The 23,656-nt window shown below is 35.7% G+C and overlaps 2 protein-coding genes across 3 annotated transcripts; one reads left to right on the top strand and one right to left on the bottom strand.

Annotated features, from left to right (window-relative positions):
• Positions 1–976: 976 nt before the first annotated feature.
• LOC121876665 (LYR motif-containing protein 4-like) lies at positions 977–4,849 on the top strand. The gene is made up of 3 exons (XM_042382003.1): positions 977–1,099; positions 2,549–2,669; positions 3,537–4,849. Exons 1-3 carry the CDS (start codon positions 1,014–1,016, stop codon positions 3,588–3,590), a joined length of 261 nt encoding a protein of 86 aa, XP_042237937.1. The 5' UTR covers positions 977–1,013; the 3' UTR covers positions 3,591–4,849.
• A 777-nt stretch (positions 4,850–5,626) lies between these two features.
• LOC121876664 (vesicle transport protein GOT1B-like) lies at positions 5,627–21,377 on the bottom strand. 2 transcript variants are annotated; one of them, XM_042382002.1, is made up of 6 exons: positions 21,229–21,377; positions 18,638–18,729; positions 17,290–17,468; positions 16,286–16,367; positions 12,850–12,886; positions 5,627–10,745 (listed from the first exon to the last, which is right to left on the bottom strand). In XM_042382002.1, exons 1-5 carry the CDS (start codon positions 21,251–21,253, stop codon positions 12,860–12,862), a joined length of 405 nt encoding a protein of 134 aa, XP_042237936.1. In that variant the 5' UTR covers positions 21,254–21,377; the 3' UTR covers positions 5,627–10,745; positions 12,850–12,859. The 2 variants fall into 2 exon arrangements, with proteins under 2 accessions (XP_042237936.1, XP_042237935.1); XM_042382001.1 differs by lacking the exon at positions 12,850–12,886.
• Positions 21,378–23,656: the final 2,279 nt, after the last annotated feature.

Genomic DNA, 23,656 nt, shown 5'->3' with positions numbered 1-23,656 from the left:
TTTGGGTAATTAGTCGGACCGCTTTGCGGACGCTCATGCCGGGATGTGTAAGTTGACAACAAACTGAAGTTCTCGGATCTCTGTGAGAAGGTAAATCAAGCAACTAAACTTGTGGGTCTTATAAGCAGGGCATCCACATACCTTGGTGGTCCGTCCCTCGTAATGCTCTTCAAGAGTGAGGTGCTTCACAGTGACCAGAAGGGGTGACCCTAGTCCCCGGCTTTATACCCGTCAGTTGATTGAAAACGTCAGAGGGCCACCAGACTGGTGGTGTCGGCACTACCTCACCTCAGTTACTCAGAGAGATTAAAACGCCTGCAACTGTCTAGCTTGTACAAAAAGCGGGCGAAGGGTGACCTAATAGAAGTTTATAAACACCTCAGAAAACATGATTCAGTAGCTGTTCCTAACCTGCGGTGGCCACTGTCACCAGTCCCACCTCACTAGACGGGTTACAGCTTAAGGCTTAGAAAACTTTCAGCATTTCACATTGGATCAGCAAATAAAGATACATTCGAGAGTCATTAAATCATATACATGCACAATTCTTACCAACAGAGTCGTAATAGACCCCCCAAGCAGCTAACAGGTCGATCAGTGGTGAAGAGGAATGAGGATAAAGTCAGTTAGGTGTATCGCCTAATTTACTTGGAAAATATCGCCTGAAATTTCAGATTTTTTTCATTTTTAACTGTGAATAATGAAATTAGCGGCTAACTAGCACAATATTTCACTACTGTTTCATTTCTGTTGCATGACAAATGTTTTTTTTACATAATCATCAGCAACCATTCGGACCATGAATGACTTGTCCGCGGTCTATCACTTACACAGCACCCATTTCAATTTACTTAAACATTATTAAAATAATAGATCTACATTGTAATAAATATATTTAAATATGCGAAAGATATCATTTAATCACAATAATGAAATAGATGTTTAAAGAATAACAATTATTCCAAAGCCAGGGCCAGGTGGGTTGGGACACAGCCACAACAGTAAACAGCAGCATGGCAGCCGGGGGTGGACGCCAGGCCTTGGCTCTGTATAAGTCTTTGTTAAGAGAAAGTCAAAAGTTTCTTGCTTATAATTATAGGTAAGTTTATTAGGAATTTTAGTAACATGTGTGTATATCCAAATAGTGGGTATTTTGTTAATGAACAGTATACGTTATGGTAGACCTAAGGTAAGGGCTGTAGCCAGGCTGAGTGTTATTAATGGCACTTTATTTTGCCTGACTCGAGTAATTTATTAGGTGATATTTCTGTAATACTTTATGTTGCGCCACACAGCGTATATTGAGGAAATTATTCAGTATAGAAGCTAAATGATTCCTTGCTTCTTGAAATATTCCGGAGGTATTTTATTATATTACATTAGAGTTTTATTTCATAGACTTCAGCACGAAATAATTTCTGAGAGGATAAGAAAAGGGTATTTTTATAGTAGTTCACACAACATCCCTACCCCAAATCTATTATCATATTCGAAAAAGGCGTCTAATTTTATGATAATTTTCTTATATTACATTACCGTGGGAAGCGTATAATAACGGAGATAGCGCATGTCAAATCTTTCTCTATTTAATTCCATTAATCTTCCCTTCATGAATCGTCATGCACACGCATTCCTGTACACGTCACGTGGCCAATCAAGAGTGTTTTGTTTTTGTTTTTTGCCACCAATTAAAATGAATTGTGGTTCCTGCTTTTAGAATTTGGGGTATTTTTTGTCCAATCAGATTCGATTGTGATTTTGGGTCTCTAACAGTGATACCCTCATTTGGTGAGAGTCTGGTTACGTAAAAACACCGTTTAGAGTTAGGTCAGGTCATGTCATCCAAAAAAAGGTTAGGTTTGTATGTTTTTCGAGTGTTTTTTTGGTGTGTTTTGTATTCACTGGGCCAAGATTTTTGTCGGAAAATGCTTGGTTCTCCCCTGCACCCAAGACCCTGGTTCCCCACAGAATTCCCTATCTTGTTGGGGGTAGAAGGGGGTGATAACTATAAAAACAAAGCAATTTTCGATGGAAATCAAGGTCAGAACCAATCAAAACACACCAAAAAACACTAGAAAAACATAGTTTTGACTTTCTAACATTGTTGTGTGAACTACTATAAATTTAACAAGAAAAGAACGAACCAAACTAAACTTAATGATCTTTGGTTAGATCTTGTGGGTCAATTTAGGATAGTAGCCAGGTTTCGAATTCCATTATTTTATTTTTGCAACCATATTACCTAACAAAAATAAGACAAATTTCTTTTATGACATTTTCTGCGCTGATAAAATACGGAGATATAGCGAGTTCAAGAAACCACAACAACCCCTTGAAGAACTCTGTTCTCGGCAATAGGTAAACAAGGAACTGAAGAGTCTGACATCGATGCCAGGCTGTAAGGTAAGAACACAATCGACACTGAAGGGGGTCCGAGGTCAGGAAAAACATTTTTATGGAAAATTTGAAACCTGGCTATTATAAATTGTGTGTTCGGTTTCAGAAGTTTTGTATTTTCTTAAGCATCAAGTATTTTCTGGCATTATAGAGAATACGCTTTGCGGAGAATTCGTGATGGTTTTAAGGCAACAAGAAATGTGACAGAGGAAGCGACTCTACAGAGAGAACTACAACACGCTAGAGAATCCTTGGAAGTTATTAAGAGACAAGTAAGACTGTTTTCAAGAGTTTTTTGTATTTTGTTGAGTTGAAAATTTTATTAATGTTTTGGTCAGGCAGAAATTGTTATGGGTGTACATCTTTTAGACATTGTTCAATTGTCCGTGCCATGGAGGGAGAGCTAGATTCTTTGAGAGAGAAAAAAATCTGTAAATGAGATACCCGGTACTGTTCTGTGGCCACTTGTAAAGTAGAATGTACGGTATTTTGGTGTTTCTACTCGACAAATACTCACATATTGTGCAGAGGAGATAATGAAATCCTACTTGATGTCTAATATTAAGATTTTGATGGCGAGGAGAAAACTTATACAGTACTGAATGATGGCAAAACTAAAATTATCACCATTTTGGCTCTTTTTAAACTTTGGGGAAGTACAGCTCAGTCTTGTTGATTCTTTTTGTAATCTTGGAGTGTCCTTTGACTCAAAATGCAATTTTATAGAGCATATAAATTCTGTGGTTAAGAGTTGCAACTTTCATATTTGAAATCAATATTCTGGGAAACAGTTTTTGGATAGACAGTGTCTTGTGACACTATTACATTATATTTTGTCTCGGGTTGACTATTGTAGCTCTTTATCGGTCTGCATACCTAATTATCTACTGAAGAAAGTTTAGATAGTGTCGAACATGGTTGCCAGGCTAATTTTAGCTCCCATTTAGATAGTTGAGTTCACTTTTTATGTCACCTTTGCCCAACATTTCAATCATATCACCCCTCACTGTACATTTCTTAAGGGAATACAAATTATGTACTGGAGAATGGATATTGAATCCCTAGAAGTAACTGCTAAGGCAAAAGATTTTCAAAGTTTTACACTTTGACATATCACTAGAAATATATTTTTCTTTCAGGTTGCACTTGGCCAACTCTACAGACCTCCTAACTTGATTATTGAGAAAAAATAGGTTCAATATGTGTAATCATTATCTGAAACGTAAATTATTTAATGTCATGAAGCAGTTATTGAAGCCAATGTATTATGTTAGTGCCTCTGGCATAAAAGTAACTTGACCAGGGTTTGGTAGAGAATTCTAAATTGCTAGAACAGCTCTTGTTTGTCTTGATACAGTACAGTATTGGCATCATCATCAGGATCGGTGCCATAAATAATACTTTCCCTTTATTTTTCTAACCATGACTAAATAATTTCTGATCTGAAATAATCATAGTGCAAGCAAGCTATATTATATTATATACTCGGAGGAATGCTACCTAATGTAATTTATTTTGTTGTACATTAATTGTTATTGCAAGGCTTATGGGAACATACTTGATTTATATGATATGTGAAACTTAATGCCCATCAACAAATAAGTCTGGTTTATGATTGTACGTTAATAGGATTCTCGTGCCTTTAAATTTTGTGAAGTTATTGTATTAGGATATTTAATTCAGACTACCTGTAGTCAAGGGAACCAACTTGTCATGGATATTTTCCCTACTTCATAAAGATTACCTGTTGTCATGGGGCTTTACACAACACTGATTTGTAGAAAACACAAATGCTCAGTAGCTTTCATCACAAGGAAGTGAATCATATAATAATTACCGTACACTGGGTTTGATCTTCTATAATGGTCACTGCACAGATCTATCTTTTATTGAATATAATGCTTTTTTATTATGGTATTTTTCAGTATACTGTATTGTGTGAAACTCAGGAAGTGTACGTAAAATTTATATAGCAATATAGCACCAATTTAATTAGATTGATGTACAGTCAACAACTAAAGTCCTTTCACCTCTCTCTCTGAACCATGAACCCCAAGGTTCAGACTCATGAATCCAAAGCTTTATGGACAAAAATAAATCAGTATTGCTTCAGGTTCACAAGTCTGAATCTCAGTGTTCGTGGTTCAGGGGAATATGCCAACAGACTTGAGTAGTTCACTGTACAGTATACTTAAAATTTGTATCACACCAAATTAATTAACCTACGGTGTGTAAACTTATGATGTACAGTACAGTATACATAAATTTGTATAACACCAGTTTAACCAGACTGTTGAGTATATATTTTGTTCTCTCCAGGTTCAATGTTGATGTGTTTATTTGTATTATTATATTGTCTAAGTTATCATTAGTTATTGTGCTCTTTAAGGAATTAGTTTCAATGGTTGTAAATAATGCACATACAGTATGTTATTAAAATATTCTAAGTTGATTTTTTTTTTTTTTTTTTCATTGGTTGATATCCCATTAGATCCTAGAAGTGATAGAAGGGCGTGTTGAGTTTTTAGTGTACAAACTTTTCTTGGGTTACAGAATGCCTTCCATAAGTCCCATTATAAAAATTTTCAGGTTGCACAGGAGTTTCATATTACGGAAAGTAACTAGTGTGGCGTAATGACACTATTTGTGGAGAATTATGCACAAGGTAGCTGAGCGCATCCCCTTATGGGAGGCTCATTTCCGGTTTATAGAAAATTTGGCTTACAGATAGAGTCCAGGAACGGAACCTCTCCGTAAACCAGGGAGCGTCTGTATTATTATACATGACACAACACCAGCAAAGACATTTCAGACAGCTACACAATGGAATAATCTCTCAAATTTTTTTTTGTATTATTATGCTGGCTTGTGTACCAAATATGGTGTAATATTATGTACAGTAATGTATCGAGTCTTTCATTTTATAGCAATTCTTTCCGCCTTTTCATTTTATTTAGTAGCTATCTTTTTTACGATACTGTTTGGCAGCAGTTCTCATCCACCTCATTTAGTTTTGTATGCAAATACTCCACACAAAACTTTTTTTTGGCTTTCAGTTTTGTATTTGGAAATTGCTGAAGTGTTACATTTTCTGCTTATATCCTCAAACACTTCCAACTGGTACTCTTTAATCTCAGAACCTTTAATTTTATTTAACCTAACCTAACCAAATCTAGGGATTAGTTTGGCCCTATACAAACATTATCAATACAAAGGTTAATGAAATTACTTTTTAAAATGGTAATATATTTTCTGTCAAGGTATATGCCTATTTGTACAAGAAACACAGAGCCTGACATCGTTCAGTAGATATAATTTTGAATGTTGACAACAACCTTTACTGTGATTTAGTTTCATAGTATCAGTAGCAGTCATAAACAGGGTTGTTACATACGAACACTCAACCTAACGCTAATTAGTAGAAATAGTCAAAGTCCTATTGCACTATGTTTCAGTATCAAATGTTTGTGTGTTTGCATAAATGCAACTGTCATACACTCACACTATTCCTGAATAGGGTATACTTTGTACACTAGCAGTATGGCTCAAAACAATACTACATACATACCATACATAATCTTAGGAGTGCCTTCTAAGGACATTACACTCAAATTCTAAGAAACAAAATTAAATGAACACACTGAATGTTTATCCCTATAAACCCCCTCTCCCCCCCCCCCTACCTTTTAAAGTTACATCTCCATATATTTTGCATCAGTATTTATAGACACTCAGCCTTGGCACCTCCCTCCATCCACTAACAACAAAGGGGAAATGAACGAGTTCCCCACGATGAGATGTTACTGTTAATACATCCAACTGAGATTAGCACCACACAATCTACATTACCTCATTAACTGGATGAGTACTGCACTGTACATGAAATGAGAGGGAAGTGAAAATATGGCAGATGACACACTTACCTATGGTATACTATATAAAAGCTTAAAACTTCAGACACTGCTGCAGTACTTCAAGTGGTTACCTAAGTTTACAGATGTCATGGCTTACTGATCCAATGCTCCGCCAATGTTATTATGAGCTTTACTCCACTCATTCCAAACTGAACGGCAGGCGACCAGAGCTTAAAGTTTACCTACAACCGAGTGTCACAAAGATTAATTACGATAGTTTTAAGATTTATATAACTGGCTTACAGGACTAATGACACGTCCTTGGTAACATTACTAACAATTATTCCAATGATCAACACTACATACTGAAGTAATTTTTCTCCTTTTGAGGCAAAGCACAATAATAATAATGTTTGTTCTGTGGTGGTTAAAAGAACATTAACATTGGCACTGCATCTGTTGTAGAAGATAAGAAATTTCCATGCCTAGGCAATGATACTTATATACATTGATGAAACAAATGACACTAAACTAGTGGATGAAACTTCGTTATGATGTTTAACAAAGAATCATGTCCGAACACTTTTCACTGCTCTCAATTAACCCTTCGAGTCCTGGAGGGTTAAATCATCATCATCAGAGTTAAACCATTGCCCTCAAAGGGTTAAGTGACAACCTCTTTAGCCTTGAGATCAAAATTCTTTCACCTGACAATATGTTCTTGTATTACATAAATAGATACATATACCAGAGGTGCTATGTTCTAACGTGTCCATTCATTACAACTTTACACTTTGCAACAAAATAGCAAAATTAAACAAGATTTCCTGTAAATACAGATATGGAATTTATATTGTATTAAAATTATTTTCAATGTATCCAGAATTGTGATCCTACCCGGTACAGGAATTTGGAGGAAAAATATGATTTGTCAAGCTGTCAGGGAGGAATAGGCATTGACACAAGAACTGATCACAGTTATCAAGGTCAATGCTATTTAGTGTAAAGGAGTCCAAATTTAAGTCCTGAAAAAGTATGAACTAGATCAATGTTTACGACGTCAACCTTCAAAACAATACTCGAGATGTTAAAAATTCCTTATTATATAAGTACATTGATAACAAAAATTTACGTGAAAATATACTGTAAAAGACTTTACGGGCAGCCTCTTGACAAAATTAACCTCTATGTAATGTAAAGACAAAATGCAATCACCATCATCACCACTAAAACATGAAGGTAAGCTACAGAAAACTTGAAAACCATTACCCTGACATTCCCTTGGAATGAAATATACTATCGAGCTTAGTAAGACCTAAATACAAATAATGATAACAAGAAACTTAATAGTATTCAAATATAGTAGTGAGAATGACGCGTGGTACAGAGCCCATTACATATACACAAGAAATTGTAATCAAGGCAGACATACAACAAGGTTTAAGAGGGTAGGAGTGCATGGTGTGATGTCTTGAGATGGATGTAAGGCATTGAGAGAGTCACCAGCAGGATATAGAAAAGTGTGGGAGGAGGCAAAATAACTTCCTATCAACACATCAAATACTCTCACAAGATAATCACACATTTACTGTACAATAAGTGCAGCCTCTGTAGATTCAGATTGGACTTCCCCCAACAGAAATATACAATGATATGACTCAGAAAATGTGCTGGTCCTTCACCAAAGTTGGAATTCATGTTAAAGATTATATTCTCAACCACTGCTAAATAATTATGCCACAGAAAAATAAATCAATACTGGAATTAACTATCCACAACATCAGTTCTGTTGCATATCACAAAATAATTTTATATCAAAATTGTTATATTGTATTCCAAAATGAGTTAATTTGATCCTACAGTCATCTAATTTCATTATGTTTGGCACATTCTACAAGAAACAGTTTACTCATACATACAGTAAAATCATTTCCATAACTTCATAATGGAATCATGGTAGTACAGTAATATCTTCATGGCTCACACCAAAATAAAAATGAGAGAACTTGTAAGTTTTTATCTTTATTCCAAGACAAAAATTTAGGAGCTCTGTTTTCATTTTGCAATGACAAGTAAAAATGCCTTCACTTACATTAACCCAACTGTTCTTAAATGTTCACACGTTTTACAGAAAACACAAATGTTTCTCATCTAACTTGTCATAAAAAATACTGGGAACTAAGGGCCAATTATACTATGTAAAATGCCACAGTGCAGAGTGAATAAATTCACAAGCAACCCACAAAACAGCTGGCAGTGAGGTTGCTCAAAATACAAAATGTGATGACGGTGAAAGTTACAACCATTTAAGTTAAGTCTGCTGACAAATGATAAGTTCATTCTTTTTAAATTGCAAACAACTATCATAGAGTATTATAGCTCCTGTAGGATTCACTTTTTCAAGATGATAATGATCTACAACTATGTCCCCCGTGATGAACATTATATGTACCGTACTCCTTTCTCATCAGTTAAGTAGTAAAATGAATTCTGAAACTTAGTACTAACTTTCCTCCAATTATCATTACAGTAAGTGAGGCACATGTTGAAATCCTTCATTACACTTTGCTTCACAGTTTTTCTAATATTTATCAAGCGCTTAAATTTCCTTAAATATTTTAATATTAATAAAATTTTTATAATGAACTACTATAGCTGTCTGATTTAACACTAATTGTCATAAAGCGTTTTATATAGTTACAAAAAAGAAATATTTTATTCAAAGTTCTAAACATAATAGAAAGGAAGGAGACTGTCTTACAAAAAAGGAACACTATCATCTACAGTAGTTGGTGGTGACACTCAATCCAGGACCAGACCTGCCCCCTCATCATTTTCAATCTGTACTACAGTATCGGAAAAACATAACTTGGTCAAATAGTAGAAAATGACAAATCACAAGAGAAATGCATATTTTTATCCAACATTATCTCAGAGGAATCTCTGTCTATTTATAATGTTTTATAATCTGGTGTCATTATACAGTAGTAAGCAAATATCAGCCATACATCTCATGAGACAAGTGACAATTAAACACATGATGATGATGTCTGTCCATTTTAAGAATCCCAAATCATATCCATATTATCCTTACTGAGAGCAAGCAGGTTTTTATTCTGAATCAGCTGCCAACCACACTGACTGATTCATGTATTGTCAAAACCAGTTCAAGTTGTTTCAGGAAGAACATATTCATTTACCTACTGAGAACAGAAATACAGTATACTACAGTATTATGAATCTGACCTATTTTAATCTACCTGTAAACACCATATTTGTATTCATTTATTCAATCAACTGTTGTAATTTGTTCAGTTCGTTCAAGACCTTGCACCAGGTAAACAATGGGCTCTTTCATCCCAAGCAGCTTCAAATCCTCTTTGCCCCTTCTACTTAAATACTGTACTGTACAGGGCATCTCAGAAAAATGTATACTGTACACACTGCCTTACAGACTTTTATGGCAATTGTGAATACTTGTATAGGTTTAACAACAGACAAACTGTCCTCACTTGTTGATGTGCTAGGTCTTCCACACTCAGGGACAATGTTGGTGTTGTAATACCGGCATTCCTGCATTCTCCGTGAAAATCTGTAAGGTAATGTGTGTGTGTGTGTGTATTTTTGAGACACCTTGTACTATATGTAGTGAAATCCTGAGTGTATCTGATTAGTTCATACAGTATTCAGTTAAAGATCATCACCATAGTAATAATTATAAATTCTGACACTCAAAATGTACACAGAATCTAAGGTTACTATATTTGATCCTACAGCAATATTCCTTAGTAATAAGGGTTAGATAATTATCTAAGTCTGAGTAGCAATTACCTGAACACTGGAGAGATGCCATTTGGCAAAATAGTATTTATATAAGAATTAGTTGATAATTTACTGATACAAATAAGTAAGAAAATAAGTTCCCTTTTGTAAGATGAATTATAGTGAAATGTTTTTACATCTACTGTAAGTCAAATGTTAAGTGAACAGACTGAGAAAATATTTTAGTAATTACAGTAAATGTTGTTGATGTGATTATCAAGATCCATGTAAATGAGGTTTTCATTCACCCGTGTACTGTACTGTACTGTACTGTACTGTACCGTACCAGAACAAGACAAGAACACAGTCAGGGAAAATGGTTGTCTTCAGACCAAACATTGCTCTCAAAAAGTATTATTTTTATTCCAATGCATACTGTACTGTACTTCTTGAAACCAATTTTGCATCAGTGCCTTTCACATCCACAGCCACACACACACAGTACATAAACACAGTGCTATCATAGAGTACCATTTTGCTTGGAAACAGTTTGTGACAAGCTTGGTGTCTTCTCTCTTTTATCTATTGCCATATGACCTGTGTGGTGTACAGTACTACCCACACCTGTAGCAGTATGCTGACTTTTCCTCTAACCACTAAATACAAGATGCCTCAAGCATTCTTTTCTTGTCAGACATTCATTTTGGAGTCTCCTGAAAATCGATCAACAAACTGAAAGAAAAGAAGAACAATTTTAAAATTAATTATACTATACAGTATAAAACATAATTTACAAAATTAAAGATATCATTTAATTTAGGCCTAAAAATAAAAGTAATGACTGTATTCACAATATATTACAGCATGTCTTTTATAATTCAAAAGTTTATGACTCCCTCCAAAATATGTTCACAACCCACAATTCTAAATTTACTGTAATCCTGGGAAGCTCTGATGGCCTGCATTAATTAATATGTATTCAAGAATCAAATTTTTAATAATATACTGAGGTAAATATGACTCATTGGGACAGATGGACGTGTAGTAGCAAAGAAAACAAACAAACGTTGGACGTTTTACTCTTGACACGTTTCAACCTTTCAGTTTTTCTGAGGAAAACTGTAAGGTCAATATACTGTACTGTTTGTGTCAAAAGTAAACTTCTCAACATTTGATTGTCTGACACCACACTCGGGTAATCTTAAATCTCAATAATGCCTTTCACTTGCTCTTCTCAATAAATGTTATAATAATACAGGTGATGTCATTGGTCTACTTGGGAGGAAGATTGTGGTTCTTTTATCTGGTCACATTCACACTTTGAGTATCACTTGACATGACAGGTTGGGTTAGGTAAGATTAGACTACTCAGAATTAGGTTACTAGGTTACATTTTGGTTCTGTACTTTGAGACATCTAATTATCCACACAGTCCTTAACTGACTACTGTATTGTCATTCACTGAACAAACCATTGCTTTCCTGGCTTTCTGTGCTTCCATCTCGCTTGTGCAAGAGTGCTTAGCCAACGCTCTTAGAAATTTCTCACAGTAGCTACAAATATATGAAGTGCTGATGTGAAAGTCAAACTGTGGTATTAGTAAGTCCTTGAACAATCCTGTACTTTTAGTGACTATTATTTAAAAGTGTGCACAAGGATAATGACTGAAATATATTGGTTGCAGATTACATAAAACAATGTCAATGGCCAAAACTTCTTTAAAGACAATACAGTACTGTACTTTATTTATCTTCTCTGTAACATCAATGTCTCTTACAAATGCCTAAACAAAACACACATAGTAAACCCTTGTTAATATGTGAACACATCGTTTTTGCCACTTTTCAGCTTATTAACCGTTGGGTGGTTGGTCTATCTAGTGCTAGTACAAGAGGAGACCGGGTAACTTGCAAATCTTTGTCTTAACATATAATAAAACTAATGAACTGTAATGGTTTGGCCAGAAAGCTTAATAACTGGATTCATCTGAAGTGTATCCCAGAATACTAATATTGTACTGAAGACATGATAACTCATATACACGAAGGCAAAAGCTATATTGTATAGCTAATGATGATTTATACAAATATTTTTTTAACAAATAAGTTTTTTATAAAATGCATACAGAAATATTCTTATTCATAAAGTTCCATTAACATTTAGAGATACAAAATGTAAGTTTCTAGGGAAATGTATAAGCTACAGAAAACTTCTCACAGTACAGTACAGTGGTCTTACAAGGAAATGACATTCACCAACAACTGGACTAGTACAGTACTGGCACTAATACACATAAACTGATATCTTTAGTAGTCAATGCCAGAAAACAATTAATAAATAAGGAGGTAAATTCTAATTGTTTACAGGAATAAAAATGAATGTGGGCGAGTTTAATGCTGGACAGTAATTCATCTATGTTCCAGTACAGTATAGAGGCTAAGCACAACAACAATAACTCATACAAATAAAATATAAATTAAGAAAATTTTGTGTTTTATCACCAACCAAAGAGGATGCATAAACAGCAGTTTATAAAACACTGTTCTAGTAATACCTTTTGTAAAAAAAAACATTATTTGCAATATACAATACTGTAGTTGTTCATAACCTAGAAACTGGAAAATACTGTAGAATGAAGCCTGAGTGGTCGTAAGAATACTGTTTATGTGACATTTTAAGTGATATAAAAAATTTATTAACATTCTACACATTCAAATTTCTAGAATGTTTTAAAGATCAAATAAAAAATATTTTACAAGGATCAAAGAAAAATTGGAGGCAGAACAGTGTGAGCCGGAGCTCGTGCCCACCACCAAAGATATTAGTGCAGGATTACCTTGGCTTACTCAAGCAGAAGAGTCTGGGGGCAACAGCTGAAATGTTAGAGTGAATCCACTTGAGAAACAAAACAAACACCAATACTGATACCGAGTACAATAGTGTGTATCAACAGTACTGATAACAGGATTCTGTACCTTTTCCCCAATCTCTAAATATTAATGAGGAATTTGCCCATAAAATACAGAGTGTCTATACATGATTACCCTGATTAAAACATGAAAGCATACTGTTTTTAGGATAATCATTTATGGACACCCTGTATAACTGATACAAAGACACAGAGATCACATCAACTGTATAGAATTAATCAATACTGTACTATACTTGGGACATGACTTACAGTGATCAGTTGCTAGAACTTTACAAATGGATAATACAGTAAAATAGAGCAACTTTGTCAAATATATTGAAGTCTACTACAGATGGAAAGTACAGTACAGCACAATATTAGAATAGTGATGATGATGGGAGTGAAAATAAAAACACCATTGTGATTAAGAAAAGAGATGGTAAAATAAACATACGCAGGAATAAAGGCAAAACATAACTAGAGCCAAAATAAACCAGGCGAGGAAACACTTGGGGGCTTGGGGGGGGATACAAATGTTGATATGGTGAAAACTTGTAGTGAAACAGAAGATGAGGTGGTTAAAGTAGAGACTGAGGGAAAATGGAGGATAAAACTGGGATCGCCTAAAGAATCACCATCCCAGCTTATTTCTCCTGAAGATTAACAATTTCCACCATTCAATTAGAAAACCATACACGACGAGGAATTAGAGTTAGAAAAGTAATCAACAATTTTGAGATGTCATTTGGATAAGCAATTATACAGATATCAAACTGCAGACAACAGATCCTTAATCAGCAAATTCAGAAGTACCCATATTATGATTATGGCTGAAATGGCCAAAAACACTATTTCTCTCAGAGTTGAAATTTGATGTGTAACTACTTAAGTGCATTCAGAATAATATAAACACCAAAAAGTGACCTTGAAAACCACAGTTGGCAAAAACCATTGATTTAAAAAAGAACAACTTAAAAAAAAAAATTAATGGTATTATGTTAGTTTTATTAAGTTTTAAGTATTTGTACCCCTTTTTATAACTTTAAAGATACTATTAATCATAAACAATACATTCAGGATAATTTAGCAATCATTTATACTCATTTGCATCTCAAAAAAATCACTGTGCAAAGGCCTAATTTTAAAAACACAAGCTCTGATCAGTCACCCAGACTCATCCCACATGCTTAAAAGCGAAAACTAAGTTTAAGTTCATCTTAATGCATGAAAAAACTATTCTACTTTTACAGTTGGAAGTTTTAAAGAATTTATTTAAGTACAGTTGTAGAGAGAGAGAGAGAGAGAGAGAGAGAGAGAGAGAGAGAGAGAGTGAGTGATGGGCAGTAGCAACTTGGCTCCCCTGGACCCACGAACTGAACACATTAGTATCAAAGGATCAACCATAAACAGAAACAGTCACCAGTTATACTAAACAGTGGCAACTTGGCTCCCTTATAATCAGGATTTGAGGTTTGTACAGCCCTGTAAGAAAGCTTATTAGCACCACTTTCACCAGTGTATAATAGTTCACATCCACATCTAGACTGAACAACCACAGGGACATAATGCATCCCTATCTAACACCCACATTTATTTCAAATGTTTCACTTTCTTTCCCATTTACTCTTACTGTTGTCCTGCTGTTATAATAGAATGCTTTTACTGCATTTAATAGCCTTCCTCCCACCCCATACACTTGTAATGCCTTCCACAATACTTTTCTGTTCAACCTATCATATGCCTCTTCCAAATCTACTATAAATTATTAAAATCACTAAGTAATAAAAACCAACAAAACACTTACTAAAACCTAAAAAAAAGGACATTAAAATAAATAAAAAAAGGTTTTAAAACATGGTTTAAATTGGCCAACCCTGTTCATTACATCTACAGTGGTCCCTCGGTTAACGAACAGTTCGATTAACGAAATTTTGATTTACGAATTAGCTCCCATAAGGATTTTCAATTAGATTAATGAACAAAACTTTAATTAACGAAATCCTTACAACAAACACGTTTTGTTGTGCGCATCAGCTGATCGGCTAGACCGCCAATACAGTACGTACGTAATTTGTTCTATGTTTACATTCGTTTCCAGTGAAGTAAATATCAAGAAAGTTGGTCTCTTGAATATTTCTGCATTTTTTATATTAAAATTATTGGTCATTCTGAAATTTAGTTCACATATTGATAATATAGACAGTACAGGGAACAGTTTTTGTGCACCCATCAGCTGATTCAATCACCCAACAAAGCTTCTCAGTTTAACTTTGTTTACAGTGGAGTGAACATCGATTTTGTTGGTCTCTTGAATGTTTTTGCATTTTTACATTAAAATTTATGGTCATTCTGAAATTTAGTTAACATATTGATAATATACAGTGCAGAAATTATTATGAAACATGAAGAAGGCATTAGAACCAATGCACTCTGTAAAGAATATGGCATGCCATCATCGACTGCCTCTACAATCAGCTGTTTGATATGTAAACAAAGCTGCCGGTAATACGACATACACACCTCAAAGTAAGTTAAAATACAGTATTCTATTATTTTTTTATTTATTATTGTACAGTATACTGTACAGGACAGTAATGTATTTTGTTTATATTTAATGTTTTGTTAATTCTATTACTGGTATACAGTACTTTGTATGTACTTTTTCTGTGAGTTGGAACCAATTACCCAATATCCTATCGAAATAATATATTCGGTTAACGAAATTTTTGGTTAACAAACGACTCTGTGGAACAAATTGTGTTCGTTAACCAAGGGACCACTGTATTTAGAGCCATGTCGTATGATTTGCGTGGCAACACTATTAAGTTCACCAAATGTCTCATAAAATCTAATTCTGTTATCTTCTCAGGCCACACCACACCACACCTAAAATTTATCTACACTAATTTCTGACATATAGTAGGGAACTAAATTTTGTCCAAACACGAATACAGTATTGTCACAAGCTTTCATACAAGTAGTAATCAACCTCCCAGGCCCACCAGACATGTGTTATTAAATGTTTTCAATTAACCTATATCACTACACTACAAACATCATAATACAGCAATATTCAATCTTCCCCACAAGTACGAGTCTCTAATATTTAAGACATCTTCAAGTATAGTAGATTACAACTACAATTATAATAGTAAAAATAATCATAATGTCTACACTCTGATGGGTAACTGTAGAATAAAAAATAAAGACTCATACAGCAAAAAGCAGCACCATAAACATAAGTAACTGGTTTTAACCGACAGAAACTTTGTGGTCATCTTCAGCTCCATGTGTAGCTATACTGTGTATATCAAACTGTAAATTACAACTAACAGATTTAGAACACAAGTCATCAACTTACTCCACTGATGAACGGAAGATTGAGTATCTGTCCAATAACTGGCATACGACGCAAAAAATTAACAGCTACGGGGAAGAATCCACTGTAAAAGAAAAAATACAATAGTAAAATATCAACCTCTTTAATTTTTTTTACTTATAAATGAATATATAGTAGTTTATTTTATATACAGGTTGACAACCCTTTATCCGAATACCGAAAAGCTCTGAAAACCGAAAGTTTTTGTGGAGCATATTTTTTTTTTTTTTTTTTTTTTTTCAGGGATTAGCCCACCCAGGCATAGATCACTGACCCACATCGGGGCCTGGGGGGCGAAAATGTAATTGTAATACTAATTATTATAATAATTATAATAATAATTATTCGTAGTAAATAAAAATTTTAATTAAAAAATACACCAAAATAAAATAATAATGGTAACAATAATACTGTATTAATAAAATAATAATAATAATAATAATAAAGAAATACAAGAATGAAAAAAGATAAAAAGTGAGAAACATGACCTAGACCTATGAATTATTATTACCTGTATTATTATTATAATTATTATTATATTTTCGCCCCCCCAGGCCCCAATGTGGGTCAGTGACTTGTGCCCGGATGGGCTAATACAAAAAAAAAAAAAAAAACCTAACCATTCTGAAAACCGAAAAATTCCGAAATCTGAAATGCCTCTGGTCCCAAGGATTTCGGATAAGGGATTGCCAACCTGTATTTTTCTTTTTTAATTTTATACATGACTTCATACAGTAAGTGTAGTTAATACATTAATATGGCCAGTATACAGTACAATGGTCTGCCTCCAACAGTAAAAGCACGCAAGCAAGTTCAAGTCCTACAGATGTCTCTAACAAACACAATAAAGAAAATTATATTGCTAACCTGCAACTTAGCTTTTACAATACAGCACCTATATACAGTATGTTTAATATGTCTGTGATTTAATATCTTTGCAAGAAGCTCAAATCTGCTCACTGATTCACTGGTACAACGAAACTTACCTGAATAACACGACAAAACCGTACACTTCAATGCACATGCCAATCAACGGCCAGCCGAAGAGGACGATGAGAATCCCTCCAAAGAACGCCCCGGAGCCTTTCCACTTGTGCCGTTGGAAGAAGAAACGGAATGTTCTCTCTAGACCAGCAACAAAGGCCAGGCCCGCCAGGAAGAGGATCTGTACAGTGAAATAGAAGGATCTGGTTAGGAGTGAAGACTACATTAAGTCCTCACTTGACGTCGGGGTTACATTCCTAAAAACGCGACATTATATGAAGCAACGTAAAGCGGATCAATTTTCCCCATAAAAAATAGATAAAATACGGGAGTTACGTTCCTGAGCCATCCTTTGCTCCATGAAATACATTACATATACAGAAAATCATTTCCATTTCTATAGAAAATAGTGCATGCATATACAACTACTAAGTTTGTATTGGTACTCACCGATGGGCGAAGGTGGTAGAGCGTGTGTGTGGTGGGTAGTGAAGTGGAGGAGGCAGATGGCGGGAGGGGAGGAGTATGGCGGGAGTGGAGGAGAAGGGTGGGAGCGGAGGAGGGCGGGAGAGGAGGGTGGTGAGTCACCGAGACTGTGCCGAGCCGAGAGAGTGTAGTGCGGCCAGATGAGAGAGGGTGATGCGCCGTAAAAAGTAATCCGTGATGATGCAAAACGATGTTGTACCAAGTCGCCGGGACGTTAAACGAATTTTGGGTATCTAAAGATTAGTGACGTAGTACTGAAACAACGTTAAGAGGGCCGACGTTATACGAGGACTTTCTGTATCTGGATATCAACATACAATGAATAAAAATATAATGAAAGATACAGTACTGTATATTAAATCCTAGTCCACTCCCTCAACATTACATCTCAAGAAGGGATGGATGGGCATATAATGTCGAGATAAAAATAGAAAAATTACCTAAAAATTATTATCCTTGTATATGTCATTAGATTCCATATCATTTCTCTATGTACGGTACTGGGTACGTCTCTTACGTCAAATTATAAGAAAAATGAATCGTGTTACCTTTACTCCTGTCCCACTTTTGTGTCAAGTGCAAAGTCCTCCAAGTCAAGAAAATAAGTATGGTGCAAGACAGGTGTGTGGAAAGCAAAAAGGTTTGGACTACGACAAAAAGAAGAAATAACCACATATAATGTAATTGCTCACATCCTTAACTTATTTAAACAGTTAATAATATCATTCACAATAACAGACAATGCTTCATATAAATTCACTTAACATACTAACATGAAGAGTCTAGTTCATTCATGTCACCATACACCACAAGTTCATTATTATCTCTTATTACACAGTTCACCATTACCTTCAACATACTTACATTACCAATAGCCAAAAGTCCTTTATCAAAAAAGAGGAGGACACCCAGAAAGATGAAGGTGACCCCAAAGGCAGCAAACCCGACCCCAATCTCTGAAATGATAAAAGAGCCAGTTACTCTACTATACTTCCTGTCAGTAATCTTCTGGGGCGAGACAAATGAAAACATATATCACAAGTTTGCAAGACAGAGGCAGTAGTACAGTACTTTAAAGAACTTTTGACAGTACAGTACAGCATTTTTGTTACCACTCAGTGGTTCATTCCTATTACAATACGGTGCACTACCAGACAACTCCAGTGATCATTTTTAAACTGACAAAGAATTCAATGTTTGAGGGCAATACAGGGTAGTGTATAATGAAAATAAATGATCAGTCATCTTTATTTGATATTTACTCGACCAGTATACATCTTTTTCAGTAAATTTCCTGCAGATTTACGGTAATATTTTCGTTTCAGTCATCTGGGAATCTTAGGAATTTAACTATTGAAATCAGTAGTTTAGACAATTCTAAGACACTTTTCTGCTTTGACGTTTCCCTCACAAATGACTTACATATGCCGGGGGGAGGGGGCAGAGCCCCCCCAGTTAGGAGATAAAGTCAGGTCATTTGCAAAACAAATGTCATATAAGAAAATTCTAAACTACTGATTCCAATAGTTAAATTCCTAAGATTCCCAGATGACCGAAACTAAAACTTTACACAGATTTACTACTAAGTTTGAGGAACTCTTCTGGAATTTAACCTAGAAAAAAAATTGGCGGCTAATATTGATAACTGACCCACCGACACATTATTTGTTTTGATGTTTCTTTTCTTACTATATTTTCCTCAGTGAGTTCTGATATGATAATCATTTCTTTGGATAATGATTCGTTTTGTAGATAATTAGGCGCCTTTGTGCGCACTACTTTGTCTTCTCGGCGGTAATGCGTCAGTGATGCCGTATTCTCGGATGTAAACAGCCAATCAATGCCAGATTATGGTTATGAGCCACATGGTCAGGGTGGCTGCTCTCACATCCACAGAAAATCTAAAATTACATCATATCATAGTAAGTTTTCATTTTAATATGCAGGGGAGTCCAGGAGACAGAGCCCCATGGCTAGGAAATTAGGCAAGGTTAGGTAGGTTTCTTTGGTTAGATTGGCAAGATCTTCTAACAATGCTTCTGCCACTTGTTTTTCTTATCAACTAAGGTTAGATTAGGTTTAATTTAGAAATAACCATTTTTTAACACATTTGCCAAAACTACGAGGACCATTATAAAACAGTGAAATTGCGGAGTTTTTAAAATAGTTCTCTAATGAATAATCGGTGACAGGTCAGTCAACAATAAATACCCAATTGGTTATTGCAGTAATTGTTTGCTTTTATCTGCTAGAGTTGTTCGTGGTTCAGCTAGTGTCAACATAAATGTCACTTAGCATCACTGTTATTAGGAAAATTTAATTTATAGTACAAAGGAAGGTCAATTTATAGTATCACACCAGTCTTTACTTAGATATTAAAAATAGGTTTTTCCTATGTATTTTGATGAGTTTCGAACGAAATTGATATTCATTTCCACCGGAAATCACGTGTTTTGTAAATAACCCTCCCCCCCCCCCACCCAACAATCATAACGGAAAAAGTTGGATTTTTTAGAAATAAATTATATTACCAAGAAAACCTAACCTAACCAGGGGGGCAGAGCTCCCTGGAACCCCCGTCTGAAGCCTGAAGCGATGCGGGAGCAGAGGCTCAGGCCACCTCTGCCATCTCGGTTATCCTTAATTTCCGGAGGAAATATCATAGAAATAAAATGTCTTATAATTGTGTAAACATTACGATACATATTTTTAATATGGAAATAAAGACCGGTGTGATACTATAAATTCACCTAAAGTAAATTTAAGGTAAATTTTCCCCAATGTTTCATACCTGTTTCTACAATCACTGGGTGTGTTCAGTAACTCTTAAGAAAATATTGCCAAAATTGGCTGTTTACATGTGAGGATGAGATGTCACCGCCACACAACAACTGAGATGACAAAGTAGTACGCACCTTCGGTGCCAAAATAAATACCAAATGTAGCCTTCGCACATGAAATGATTATCATATCAGTACTCACTGATGAAAATAGTTAGAAAATAAACACCGAAACAAATAAGGAGTCGGTGGGTCAGTCGTCAATGCTAACCATAGCTTTAAACAGTTATATAATTATTTCCCAAACTAATGTTAAAGTATGTGTATTCAATATTTTAAATTATCACCTTAAAACCTGCATTAGTGACAGAACATTGTCTATATACAACTACCAGCTGTTCACACATACAATACACATCCACACTCACCCTACAACCAACCCAATATTACTAACATAGTATTTTGTTGGGTAGCATTACAATAATTACCTTAAACATTACATAACCACTGAAAGCATTACACCGAACCGCTCCAACACCTGCCTCACTCCAACACTTCTCTCTTTCTATGCCACCAACACACTCTCACATGCACCACATTTCAAGAAAATCCTAAATAGAGTGCAAGAAAATAGTGGAGTTAATATAGTAAACTAGATAAGAGAGGGAGACTCACTCTGTGTGTCTGTTATGTTGATCATGTCGTCTGATATGTCACGGCCTCCACGACGACATGTTTTGATGAGCTACACCTCTGTGGTACTATCTCTATCTCCTCTATATTAACTCTATAACCTATCTATCCCTTATATCTATTACAAAAATCAGATGAATAAATTACAAATAAGTAAATTTATTCAATAAAAGAGGATGTATGTAGAAAATATAAGTATTGTTCGTTTGTTTAATACATAAATGTTCAGTAAATATATACAACACAAAATTAACCACCAGTAATGTTTTTTGTTAAATTTACTCATTTTATTTATTCGGTAAGTTTAAAATTTTCTTTTATTTCACCGTGAAGTTAAGACCTAATACACCATGAAAGGTAATTAAACTCATTAAAGTATATGCAGGGAACCGAACACAACTCGCACAAAAACATTCCCAGCAAAAACACAATGATGGCAATATTGTTAAGGTTAACACAGTACTGTAGCAAGATTCACCATGACTATTTAATTGTGTTAAGACATACTTATTTTCTTCACTTAATTGGCTATAGAATATCCCCACTAAGGAAGAAAGTTAGATACAGCCTTTGTAGATATTCACACCAATAGGGAAATGTGCAGGGAGACCATGTGTACTGTTACATTGTAGTGGATTTCTCCCCTACAAACGCTGTTTGTCGCTGAGTAGCCGACCCCGCGAATTTCCCAGTGTATGCCTCGTGGTCTGGGTCAACCAGCGCCGCTATACATCACGGAGGTCAAATACTAAGCCACGCCTACCCCCGCTATTTAAGACCTGACCTCGTGGTGCCCTCCCTCTTCTAGCTACAGCTGCAGCAAGCAACACCTCCTCCTCCTCCGCTGCCTGGCGGCCCTCGCTCCCGCCGGCGAGCATGGCGACCCACAAGCTGTCCTCCTCTGAGCACCCTCACCAACCAGCTCTCTCTATATCACGCTTGTAACCACGCTGCCACTTCCCAGCACCAAGCTGCATTGTACATCCAATACAACATGTATACAGAGAGCACATTGTGAGTTTCCTTTCTCCATCCCATCCTGAGTGTGAACCCAAATATCCCATACCCCACAACATCAATACAATAAACTTGATTCCCTTTTAAATGCGACACTAAAACCATATTTCTCAATCGGTCACGTCACGTCTCTGATTACTTTTCCTTTACATTTACCTTCTTCACCAAAAGATCGGCTCGCTAGCCGCCCGGGCGATCGGTCACGTCTCTGTCACGCACTGTTGGCAAATACTGGGCATGCACCGGCTCCTGAATGTACCTGAACCCGCTCCAGTGTTGGTCAAGTCTTGTCTTTAAAGAGCTCACACTCGGTGCCGTCACAACACTCTCTGGTAGATTGCTCCAAGAGTTTACAACCCTCACTCCGAAAAAGTCTGCCCCCACAGTTTTCTGGACTAGGTCCTTCTCACATCCAGTCTCAAATAGTGCAGTTTCTTCATCCCGTTGGGACATATGATATGCCTCCTTACCGTTGGTACGCATCCTCTCACACTTCGTGACATTGAATTTCAGCAGCCATTTCTTCGACTATTCTTAGAGCTCACAGAGGTCATTCTGCAGCTCTCTACTTGTTATTATCATCCCTGATTTGGATTACGTACTGTCACCCCGTCTGGTCCCCGAGATATGCTAGAAACTGTCTGTTCAAAGGACCCCAGAGAAATTAGAACGCCTGCAGTGTTGTCTAGCTTATACTATAGACTGGCAAGGGGTAACTTAATAGAAGTTCATAAACACCTCAGAGGACATTATTATTTAGTCAAGTATTCATACCTGAAGCTTGGTGGATTCCCGACCCAAGTAACCAGGGGTCACACCTAAGGCTTTGTTGAAGAAGCCCAAGTTCAGAGAATTGCCAAGGTTTTTGACAGCGTACTCCAGGAAAGGCTAAAAATTAAACTGGAAGGGTACGGGATTTGGAGAAGTGTCTAAGCGTGGATCGGAGACTTTCTCTATGATCGCAAGCATGTGTAGTGATTAATGGCACAAAATCGTGGCAAAGAGGACAGAAGTAAAGTATACCCAACGGCCGCTCGGCGACGCCACCGTTGCTGAAGGATAAAAAAAATATGGACAGGGGGTGAGCCATCCTCTTCAGTTGAGTAAAGAGTCCTTGACTGTAGTTACCAATATACTTAACAAGGTCGTAATGTTTCCTGTTTTATCGTCATCTGGAATTCTGAATGCTATAGATTGTGCAAGATATCATTTTTGTTAATAACTTGGACTAATAATGTTATATGATTCAGAGGTTTTGTTTATTTTCAGATTGCTAAGTTTTCCTTAGCAATTAAGTTAATATTTCCCAAGTTACTATCGTTTTTAATTTAATACATTTGTAGTCAGAACTTATAATGGTGACTTTTTTTTATTAAACTAAGGTAAAATGTGT

Source organism: Homarus americanus, unplaced genomic scaffold (genome assembly GCF_018991925.1).
Source record: "Homarus americanus isolate GMGI-L3 unplaced genomic scaffold, GMGI_Hamer_2.0 scaffold28, whole genome shotgun sequence".
NCBI lineage: Eukaryota > Metazoa > Arthropoda > Malacostraca > Decapoda > Nephropidae > Homarus > Homarus americanus.
Note: the sequence above shows the minus strand (reverse complement) of the source record. Positions and strands in the feature narration are given on the sequence as shown.

What these genes read in the sequence shown, in the direction of transcription:
- LOC121876665 (XM_042382003.1), top strand. Translation starts at nt 1,014, where the DNA reads ATGGCAGCCGGGGGTGGACGCCAGGCCTTGGCTCTGTATAAGTCTTTG. An exon ending in TTTCTTGCTTATAATTATAG is followed by an intron (nt 1,100 to 2,548) that starts GTAAGTTTATTA and finishes CTGGCATTATAG; the next exon opens with AGAATACGCTTTGCGGAGAA. An exon ending in TGGAAGTTATTAAGAGACAA is followed by an intron (nt 2,670 to 3,536) that starts GTAAGACTGTTT and finishes TTTTTCTTTCAG; the next exon opens with GTTGCACTTGGCCAACTCTA.
- LOC121876664 (XM_042382001.1), bottom strand. Translation starts at nt 21,253, where the DNA reads ATGATCAACATAACAGACACACAGA. An exon ending in CAACATAACAGACACACAGA is followed by an intron (nt 18,730 to 21,228) that starts GTGAGTCTCCCT and finishes TTATCATTTCAG; the next exon opens with AGATTGGGGTCGGGTTTGCT. An exon ending in ATCTTCCGTTCATCAGTGGA is followed by an intron (nt 10,746 to 16,285) that starts GTAAGTTGATGA and finishes CTTTTCTTTCAG; the next exon opens with TTTGTTGATCGATTTTCAGG.